The sequence below is a fragment of the Tarenaya hassleriana genome, unplaced genomic scaffold, assembly GCF_000463585.1.
Source record: "Tarenaya hassleriana unplaced genomic scaffold, ASM46358v1 Cleome121, whole genome shotgun sequence".
Classification (NCBI taxonomy): Eukaryota; Viridiplantae; Streptophyta; class Magnoliopsida; order Brassicales; family Cleomaceae; genus Tarenaya; species Tarenaya hassleriana.
This window is the reverse complement of record NW_010962504.1, coordinates 256,302-267,366: the sequence shown is the minus strand read 5'-3', so window position 1 is coordinate 267,366 and position 11,065 is coordinate 256,302. Positions and strand designations below refer to the sequence as shown.

The 11,065-nt window shown below is 41.2% G+C and overlaps 1 protein-coding gene across 1 annotated transcript in view; it reads left to right on the top strand.

Moving 5' to 3' along the window:
- The first annotated feature begins 10,003 nt into the window (after positions 1–10,003).
- LOC104807066 (probable pectate lyase 12) overlaps positions 10,004–11,065 on the top strand; it is a 5,481-nt gene continuing 4,419 nt past the window's right edge. Inside the window, 2 exon segments of the mRNA XM_010532181.2 lie at positions 10,004–10,404; positions 10,847–11,065. The exon segment at positions 10,847–11,065 is cut by the window's right edge and continues 81 nt beyond it. Coding sequence (XP_010530483.1) covers positions 10,271–10,404; positions 10,847–11,065 — 353 coding nt within the window. The 5' untranslated portion in view covers positions 10,004–10,270.

Below are 11,065 nucleotides of genomic sequence, written 5' to 3'. Positions count from 1 at the left end.
CGTGAACGACCCCTTGACAACAACTCATGATGTTCTGATCGTGTTCAACTGGTGGGGGAGAAAGGAATGCATATCAACATAGAAGAAATGTTTAATATATATATATATATATATATATTTTAAAATCAGGATATTATAAATCATTTTCCCTTAAAATGAATTCGTCTTCGAATTCTGACTTGCAATTCCTTAAAACTTTTATTGCATCATAGAGGATTTGTTACAATACGATACCGTAATACATACGTAGTACAACATCAGTTGAATAAATGAGGATAGTTGCGATGCATTTCTGCCTCAGGTTCCCAAGTCATGTCTGAGATTCCTTGACTTTTCCATACCACTTTGACAAGTGGAATCTCTCTTGTCCGCAACTGCTTGATCTTGCGGTCCAAAATATGTAGCGGTTCGTCTCGAAAACGTGTAGCACTGGTGAACTCTAACTCTTGAGGTTGCAACACATGAGTGGGGTCTGCCACGTACTTTTGCAGCATCGACACGTGGAATATGTCGTGGATGTTGCCCAACTCCGTTGACAATCCAAGACGGTATGCCATGGCTCTTATCATCGCAATCACTGGGTAGGGTCCAATATAGCATGGTTTCAGCTTCTCACCTCGACCAAATCTTGCATGTCCCCGCATCGCCTGAACCCAGAGAATAGCACGGTCTCCCACTTCAAGAGTAAAATCTCATCTTCGCGTCCTTGTTACCGACATTGCTCATAGTCACGGTTTTGCCGGTGTCTCCTCTTTTATCTTCTTCACTCTCTCACACGCTCTCTGTCTCTTTCTCTGTCTGTCTTTTTTTTCTCCTCCGTTGCGAGCGTGATTTAAAGGTGGGTTGAGTTGAGAGTCGGGAGAAGCTTGTCGCGTTGGTGCGTGAACTACCCCTTGACAACGACTCGATTTTAAGTCGTCTGTAATGATTTTGCACCTAACACGATCAATCGATCATGTTACACGATCGTTCGATCATGTATATTTTTTTTAATTTTTAAAAATCAGGGTATTATAGCTTCAACCTAAACCAGACCTAATAGACTCTAAATTTGGCTACTACAGATTTGATTATATCTAATCAGACCTAATACCAAGGCTAAACTCACCCAATAAACCCTGATCAGACATATATTGAGTCTATACAGTCCCTAAATGTCACAATCAAACCTAAACCAACCCTATATTGACTTAACTACCCCTGATCAGAACTTATTAAAACTAATCAGATCTAAACTAAGCTTAAATTCACTCGATTTCCCTGATTAGACCTTAAGCTACCTAAAATCAGTCCCTACAGACCTACCTTGACCTAAACGGATACCTATAGACATGTACTTACTGAGTTTAAGCCTAAACCGATTCTTAAACCACACAATTTAGTCAAATCCTACTTATTCATACTTAAACCGAAAAGAATACCGGATTTTATGACCTAAATCAAGGAAGCTGAAGTCATAATAGACCTAAAGTGGTCACTACCAAGGATAATTCGATCTAAATAAGAGTAAGTACCCTAGACCAGACAAATCAGCCACAACAAACCCAAATCAGACCTAACATCGACTTAAACCAGCCTAAAATTGACCTACATCAAGCCTAAATTGCCCTGAACCAAACTAAACCAGTCCAATTGACTCCAAACCTGACCTAAACAGTCTAATCTGATCTAAACCGATTAACCGTTGACCAAATTGATTAGCCCTTTGATTGAACCGTTCTAAACTGACCTGAACCAATCGGAATCCAGTCTGAACCGGGTCTGAACTATCGAGAACTGAATCAAATCAAATCAAAACAGACGAAAATAGATCGATTGATCCAAATCGGGTAAAACCAAAATTGATTTCTCATGAAACTGTCGAATCGGGTTAAACCAAAAACCCTAATTTTGCAAAAACCTAGCCACCGAGTCAATCAGTCGTTGAGAAGAATTATGTCATTGAAAGTGATTCCTTCGCTCAAGAACTCAGTCGTGAATCGGATTAGTCACCTCCAAGTTTCGTCGGAATCGTTGGTTTCTTGTCGAGATTGCTTTAAATTTTAGCTTAAACTCATACTCGAACACAAAAAACCACAAAAAATTAACAAAACCGAGTTAAGAAATTACCTAACTCGTCTGGTTTCACGTCATCTATACGGAGATCGTACCTCCACCGCCTCAAATCTAACAGATCTCGATGTTGACGCCTTCGAAGACTGCAGATGTGTTTTCTATCCTCACCGATCTAGCTTGCTTGTTCATGAAACACTTGATCGGAGGATTAGAATGCTCACACAGATAAGAGATCGAACCGAAATACCTTCCCAACAAGTCTTACTCGTGGATCTGATGAAGGCTCTGATACCACTTGTCAGTGTGGTATCCGAGTCCTTACCATCACTCCGACACTCCAGCGAATGCAAGAACGAGAAAGGGACGACAATTTTAACGAGTTCAGTTTCTGAACGGAGCTCGGGTTTATATCTAAGCCAAAGGTACCGATAATCAATTGTTCGATAGAAAAACAAGCGGAAAGTACAACCCTCGATAGAACTCCACAAATTGGAGCATCGCTGAGAAATTGAGAACATATACAACCAAAAGAAATTGGAAGAGAAAGCGAACCTGAACGAAACCTTACCGAGAGAAGGAGAACGCGAGTGAGATGCGTTGGACAACTAGGTCATCTTCATGATTGCCACATATGGCTATATATATATAAGGCTTGTCAGGGTTTTCATAAAACCTAGTTTGATCTATTGGAATTTTAATTTAAAATTAAGTCTATTTGCCTTATTACTTGCCCATTAGATCTTTTAAACCCATCACATTAAAGGGAATCAGACCAAAGTGTTGAGTTTGTATCAGAATCAATGGAGATTGAAGAATAGTTGTGAATCAAAGAGACTTAATCTTATTTTTTGGATGTTCCATGAACATATATGCTGGAAGAAAACTATAGAAAAGGAAGAAATACAAATAAAGAAAGATACACAAATGAGGAGAATCGGAACAAAATAATCGCGATTCGGAAGATTGCCATGTCTGTAAGAAGAGAGAATCATGATGGTTACCGATTCGGTCGCGATCTCTGCACAGTGAAGAAAAAGCGATACTTGGAGTTGGACTTTAGGGCTGCATGAGGAGAGATGGGCTTGAAGGCCCAAATCTTGGATCAGGAGGCATGTGTTTGTCAATGCCCGAGAATGCCGAGTTGTCCGAGCTTGTCCCATGTCTATCTTGATTAATACACATGGATTCTAATCTATTTCTCAAATCGACCATGGAGAGAGCATCATATTTAACACTTCAAACACAATTGGATTTGGATAACACAACATAATTTTGAGTATGTTTTAGATACCCAAAACAAATAATATGTGATCGAGTATAATTCACGATATATATCAAACTTTCAAAATCAGTATAATCCAATTTAGACTCTCTTTTATCTTTATTTTTGGTAAGAGCAAGGTTTATATATACCCGATTGCATGAATCCCAATTCAATATTCTCGTCTAGTTTTTTTTGTTAAAAGGTAAAAATATATTAAAAAATAGAATTCATGTACATAAGCGGTGGTTAAGACTCAATACCCTACGATAGTGAATACCATGTACCTCTAACTGGACACCATATTCTCGTCTAGTTTTACCTTTTAGTTTTAGCACCTTGGCTACTTTTTATCTTCTCGGTATTTTTAATTTGTTGATTGTATTCAGCAAAACCTCTAAGAGAAGTAGAGTCTCTTGAAGACTCTGGAAGAAGCCGAAGCTTTGGAAACGCGGAGGGGCAAAAGGGTAATTTTGTAAGGTCGATTATGAGACCTAGGGTTCATTCTTTTTCGAGAGACTTATTTTTCCCGATTTTCCGACTTCTCTCTTGGCGGCGAAGCGCTCTTGCTTCTCCGGCGTTCGGCAGTTTCCGGCGTGAGTCGGTGGCTGTAACCCTAGATCGAACACTTCCTCTTCCCGAGACGTAGGTACCGAGTGTTAGAGCTCGGTACTGAACTCGTATATCGCATGTCTTCCTTTTCTCTTCTCGATTCTTGGCTCAAACGAGGGTGTAATCGGAGTGAGTCGGTGAGGGATCGAAGGCCGGGAACCACAACAAGTGGTATTAGAGCCCGGTTGCGGGCGAGGCGCGGCGAATCGGCCGTGGAATCGTGGCCGAGGTAAGTCGAGGTTCTTGGATCTCGAGTCTGAGCGTTCTAATGCGTTGTTCGAGTTGTTTCAGGAAAGAAACGACATCGGAGAGGCCATCGGTGACAAGATCGGTGGTCAAGAACGGCGGGAACGGCTCAGATCGACGGCAAGTTGTTGGAAGGGGCTCGGATCTAGCTCAGATCGAAGACTCGGGCGAGTTATGAGCTGGCTCAGGTAAGTTTTCGAGTCTGCGTGAGTCGATCTATGGGTTGGATGGGAGAACCGGTGAAAAACCGGCGGAAATCCGGCGGAATCGGCCGTAACTCACCGAGTCACGATTGAGTCGGATTCCGGGGCTGAGTCAACGACCGAGTTGACCGAGTGAACTCGGTGGCTCACGTTTCCGAAATTAGGGTTTTCGGTTTAGACCGGTTTAAATCAGACTGGGTAATTAAACCCGGTTCGATTTAAATCGAACCGGTTTAGGTTGGTCAGGTCAAACCGTTGATCAAAATTGGTCAATAGTTGACCGGTTAGGTCAAACTGGACCGGTTCAGGTCCGGTTTGGGGTCAATTGGACCGGTTCAGGCCGGTTCGGGCCAGTCCAGGTCGGTTTAGGTCAATTGAGTCCGGTTTAGGTCATTCCAGGTCCGGTTTAGGTCAATTGAGTCTGGTTCAGGTCATCCCAGGTCTGATTTAGGTCAATTGAGTCCGGTTTAGGTCAATTAAGTCTGGTTTAGGTCAACCTAGGTCCGGTTTAGGTCAATTCAGACTAGTTTAGGCTGGTTTAGGTCTAATTTAGGGTCTGATTTGTTCGGTTCTGACTAATTCAGACTGGTTTATGTCAATTAAGTCCGGTAGAGGTCAATGTAAGCTGGTTTAGACTTGGTATAGGTCTGATTTAGGTCTGATTTGTCCGGTTAGAGCTAGAATTGTCCAGGTTTAGGTCAATTGGGTTCGGTTAAGGTAAATCTAGATCGGTATAGGCTGAAATAGGTCTGATTTAGGTCTAGTTTATCTGTTTAGGACTGGTATTGATCATATTAGGGTCTGAATTCGTGGTTAGGACTAGATTAGATCGGTTTTAGAGTCTGGAGTGTACAATTAGGACTAGAACTAACTGGTTTTAGGGTTAGATTAGTCCAAATTAGGTCTGATGATGTCTGGTTTAGGGCATAGTGGACTGATTTAGGGTATGTTAAGGTCTGTAGTGATCGGTTTACCCTTGTTAGGTCAGTTTAGTATCCAATTTGGCTTGGTTTAGTGTAATTCACTAGAAATAGACCTGTTTTAGATCTCGGTTTAGCTAATGTAGGTCATAGATTCCGGTTTTCTATTCAGTATAGGTCTGAATAGATTGGATTTGACTAAGATTAGCTAGGTAAGAGGTCGGGTTAGACTTAAATAGGCGGGTACAGGTCTGTAGTAGACTGGTTTAAGTCGGTATAGGTCTGTAAGTGCTGTTTAGGTCTTGGTTAGGTCTGGGTTTAGCCAAATTTGGGTTGGTCTAGCATTTTGAGGTCTGATCAGTAGGTAATTAAGTCAAAATAGACTTGGTTAGTTCTGATTAGAGGTTTAGAATGTCTATAGAGACATTGTATAAGTCTGTTCAGATTAGAATCTGATTATAGATTTAGGTATTATCTAGTTTAGGACTAGATAGGACTCCTAAGTACTTGTTTTGAGTCATAGAGTCTGGTACTTTGACCGGTTAGGTTTGATTAGTTGGGATTGGGCTAAAACGGGTTGGTTTAGGGGTTGGTTAAGTCTAGAATCACTAGGTACAGGTCTGTAGGGGTTGGTTCTAGGCATTTTATAGGGTCTGATCAGAGGGAAATTAGGTCTCATTAGACTTAGTTTAGGTCTGATTAGGGTGCTAAAAGTCTAATCAGGGGTTGATAAGTCAATAGGGTTGGCTTAGGTTTGATGATTAGGACTTTTAGGTGATTGACTATGACTTAGGGTAACTAATCAGGGGTTGGTTAGGTCAATTAGGGTTGGCTTAGGTCTGATTAGGTTTTCTGGTCTAGTTTGGGCTTTTGGTTGTCTAACTAGGGTTGTTAGGGTCTAGATAACACTTGGATATGTCTGATTAGGACTTTGTGAGGGATCGGGTAGACTCGGGATCGTAGGACTGGTTAGGACTTTGTTGGGGCAATGTAGACTCGGTGTTATAGGTCTGATTAGACGTAATCAGGTCCGGTTAGCCTTAAGTTAGGTCTGGTTAGACGTAATCAGATCTTAAGGTATGCTGTGTTTCGAGTCTAATAGGTCGGTTAGGTAAAAATATGCCTAGGGTGAGTCCAATCAGGTTTGTGTGAGAGTCTAAGAGGTCGGTTAGGTAGAAATATACCTTGTGTTAAGTCCAATTAGGTCTGGTCTAGAGTGTGTTAGATCCGTTTAGGTAAGATGTACCTAGGAAGATGTCCGGTAGGCTTGGTTTAAAGTCCGTTAGATCGGGTTTAGGTTGAGTGCCTAGGTTAAGTCCAGTCGGGTCGTGTTCTCTAGGTCTTGTAGGTCTGATTAGGTAGAGATGTACCTAGGTTTAGGACCAATAGACTAGGGTTAGAGCGTGTCAAGCATGACTAGGTAGAAATATACCTAGGGTAGGTCTTATAGGCTGATTTTAGAGATCATTAGGTCTGTCTAGGTAGAAATATACCTAGGGTTAAGTCCTTTAGGATTCGGTCTCTTCCCTTAGGTCATGGTTTAGTCGCTCCTAGGGTCAGTTAAGTCACTTCCGGGTAGAGTCCTTTTAGACTCAGGTTATATCATCCTAGGATACTTCTAGTGTTACCAGTTAGTCTTCGGGTAGTAGACACGGTAAGGGATAAATCATCCCTTAGGAGAAGGCAAGTGAGGTGAGCCAAGATACACTAGCTCGAGAAACCGAGGTTATGGGAGGCCATACGATTCATTTCCCTTGGTCAATAGGACCAAAGGTTAATGCATAGGGTATTCTGGGTCTCAAATAGAGACAAATAAGGAGTCAAGTGCTAGGAACCTTATGTTTTGTAATCCTCTCTAGTAGGATGTGCCTTGTAGTGGGGTCTCGGATGTAAATCCGAACCCTAGGTATCGGTAGAGGAAGAAAAGGGTAGCGGTTAGGATGATGGAGTTAGTTTTCTAACTCAGGATACCCTGAAAGGGATATGGTGGAAGGACTAGGGGTCTCGGGTAAACTCGAGAAATCGGGTGCAGGAGAAGGCCAAAGACCGGGGTGGAGCGATTAGTTCCGCGGGTAGGTAGGGACACTACTAGAAGGAGTTGTAGGTCCCGGATGACGAGGAAGGGAGAGTCCGAGGTAGAAGGACATATGACCTCGGAGGAGTAAACCGAAGCTGCTTCGGTTCTCGATGGTAGGTCAGGAGGTGAGGTTTCCACATTTATGTGGAGCTTCCTCGGGTAGGATGCTCAGGAGATGGTGTGAGCTGGGAGGTGTCGGGTCACCGGGTAGAGTCGGTGTAGGTTGAAGCGCTAGGACACTCCCTCTCGAGCTGGAGCACATGCACTCACGTGCCTCATTCTCGGTGGAGCATCGTAGATAACTAGGAGCGTCTTCACGGGATAAAACCGTGGGACAATCTTAGTTGACAGATTAGGGTCCGTGGGTAGAAGTCACTAACTCATAGGTGGTGTAGACTCTACGGGGATCTAGGGCTAGGTTGTCTAGCAGGTTCGGTAGTATGGCTCAGGTTAGTCTCGGGGTAGTCGAGTTAGACTCGAGAGATGGGTAGATGTCGGGGTTAACTCTCGAGGGTGCACAGGTGAAGTTTTAGACTTCATCGGAGAGAGTTATGTAGACGGTCTAGGGAGTCATAACTAGTCGAGGTTATCGTTAGTCTTCGGAAACGGGAGGTGTCGAGGGATACTCGGACACTCGTTTTGGGTAGACTAGGATTTGCGTGTTATTATTGTTTATTCACGCTGAGACGTACTTATGGTACGCTCGGTAACAACTCTCTTAATAACGGTGTTCCAATACGTCTTGGATCATGCCGGAAGGGAGAGTTGAATGGAAGTAAAGGGAAGTGTTAGGGTTCAGGTTTGGCGTATTTTTCTTCGTGTTTGTCCTTTGCAGGATTTGTAGGGATTTGCTGAAGAAGGTGGAGATTTGTTGGTTGTATTTAGCAAAACCTCTAAGAGAAGTAGAGTCTCTTGAAGACTCTGGAAGAAGCCGAAGCTTTGGAAATGCGGAGGGGCAAAAGGGTAATTTTGTAAGGTCGATTATGAGACCTACGGTTTGTTCTTTTTCGAGAGACTTGTTTTTCCCGATTTTTCGACTTCTCTCTTGGCGGCAAAGCGCTCTCGCTTCTCCGGCATTCGGGGCCGCCGTTCAGCGGTTTTCGGTGTGAGTCGGTGGCTGTAGCCCTAGATCGAACACTTCCTCTTCCCGAAACGTAGGTACCGAGCGTTAGAGCTCGGTACTGAACTCGTATATCGTGTGTCTTCCTTCTCTCTTCTCGATTCTTGGCTCAAACGAGGGTGAAATCGGAGTGAGTCGGTGAGGGATCGAAGGTCGGGAACCACAACATAATTGCATTCCATTTTTTCAAGTATGTCCATACCACAAATGATAACATTAAAAGTGTATATTTTAAAATCTACCATTGGATTTAGATGGTGTTAAACTTATGTTAATTTCTTGGTTTAACGAATCTACGTGTAACGATCAATTATTTAGTTCTAAATCATTAAAAATTCAATTACTAAAACAAACTGTTCATTGGCACGGAGAGTGAGGAAAATAGAAGCATAATTTGCGTGACCATATTTATAAATTTAATGCGCCATCAAATCACATTTATGATTATATGTTTTCTGATACCAATTTTAATTATAATATATTGTATAATACATAATTCGAAATATAGGTATACTGTAAGAATCGTCATGATTAAAATCTCATATTTATAGAATTCGGACCATTTCCATTTAGAATTATATTTCAAGGGGAGCCTTTACGAGAAATTCAACTACCAAGAGCGCATGTAGATATTTCTGCCAACTTTTCCGGATTTTCTCTTAAAAAAAAAATTTATTTTTGTGGGTTTAGGTTAAGAAATTATTTGTGGTTATTCATAATACCAAAGTCCGCATTTACAATTTATTGGAAAGAAAACTATATTTCGAATAACTATGTAAAGACTATAAATAATGGTTGGAAAATATGAATAGGGACAGAATTCAAGGGAACTAATATTATAATTGGACATGTGTGGAACAATACCGTTTTGATCTATATATGCCTAGGGTTTGCAAATATTTTTATGGATTTTATGGTACATAATTAACTGATTTGTTTATCTTATTCAATTTATTTGGTCTAATATTCAATATGACCAAGCAAGTGCAATAGGAATAAAAATTATAGTATAATTGGTTTATGTTAAACTAAATAGTAATTATTAACTGAAAGTAATATGTACGTTACGAAGAGTTTTTTTTCTTTTTTTGGTATATTTTAAAAAATTCCTCTAAAAATTACATCATAATTCGTGGTCTCTTTTTTTATATATATAATGGGTTTTTAGGAAATTATAACAACCCTATCATAATATGTTAATAGAAACCATTCTTAAATGGAAGAGAGGAACATATATTCTGTGCTTACGATTCTGGAATCGGTATGGATTTCGCCCCAAAACACTCGTTACAAAAAAAAATGTTAATAGAAAGTGCAACCACTATATTCATCAATATATCTATAAAATGTAATTAAAAAGAAGAAACTTAACATACTTTACAAAAAAAAATAATGCGCTCAAAGGAAATTGGAGACAGTTTCCTCGAGACAAGCAGATTCGCGGTCCTCAAGATTGTCAGTGGAGACTTCTCTCTCTCTCTCTCTCTCTCAAAAAAAAAAAAATAAGAAATAAGAAAAAAATCTAAAAAAGCGAAAGAAGCCATTATTATAAAGCAAAACCACACTGTGAAAAGTCACCGAGACGAACAGTGGCTCTCTCGAGAACAATGAGAAAGAACAAGACATGCTTGCTTAATCCTCATTCATTACAACCCATGATTAACTAATGCCCTAAAATCTCTTTTCTCTTCTCTTCACGAAACCCTAACCCTAATTTTTAGTTTTTTTTGTTTGCTTTCACCTGAAGAGAGACGCGGAGCAAAGCTCTCTCCGAGGATGCCGCAATGGACCTGCATTGTCCTCTTCTCTCTTCTTCTGTCTGTTCCTCGCATGGGTTTCGCCATGTTTAACCGTACTGTGCTTCTTACACCACATCCATACCCAGAAGAAGTTGCTCATGATGTTCTATGGTAAACCTCGTTCTTGAATCATCCTGCATTTTGATTTCTGGGCCCAGTTTCTTGTTTTTTCACATGGGTTTAACTCAAGTTTCGGAATAAAGTTTTAGTTATGAACTCTGCTCGCTGTCACATTTATCTTCTGTAGGAAAAGAATCACTCCTCCTAAGTCCACCATGCTTGTTTTGTACAGAATTTTTGCACAGATTTTAAGTTCTTCGCTTGTGTTTTTCATCTAGGTTTTGGGTTTCAGATCGGTGTTAACCGGAAAAATTTGACACTGGTATCACTAAACCGGAGTGCATTTGCAAGCCATTGTCGTGTTCTTGGTGTAAATCATGAGCTTAGTGTCTCCACTGCAAAACCTCCTCTGCTTTTCCTTTCATAATTCTAAGATTGTTGCAAGAACCGGTTTAGTTAAACCGTACCGACGTGTTACCCGGTTTACTTTCAGGAGAGTGAATGCATCTGTTACAAGACGCAAAGCACTTGATACCACGGAACAGGCCGGTTCAGGGCCATGCTTAACCGGGAATCCGATAGACGATTGCTGGAAATGTGACCCGGATTGGCCTAATAACCGGCAACGGTTAGCAGATTGCGCCATTGGGTTCGGTCAGTACGCCATGGGCGGTAAAGGAGGTCGGTATTACATTGTTACCGACTCTTCCGA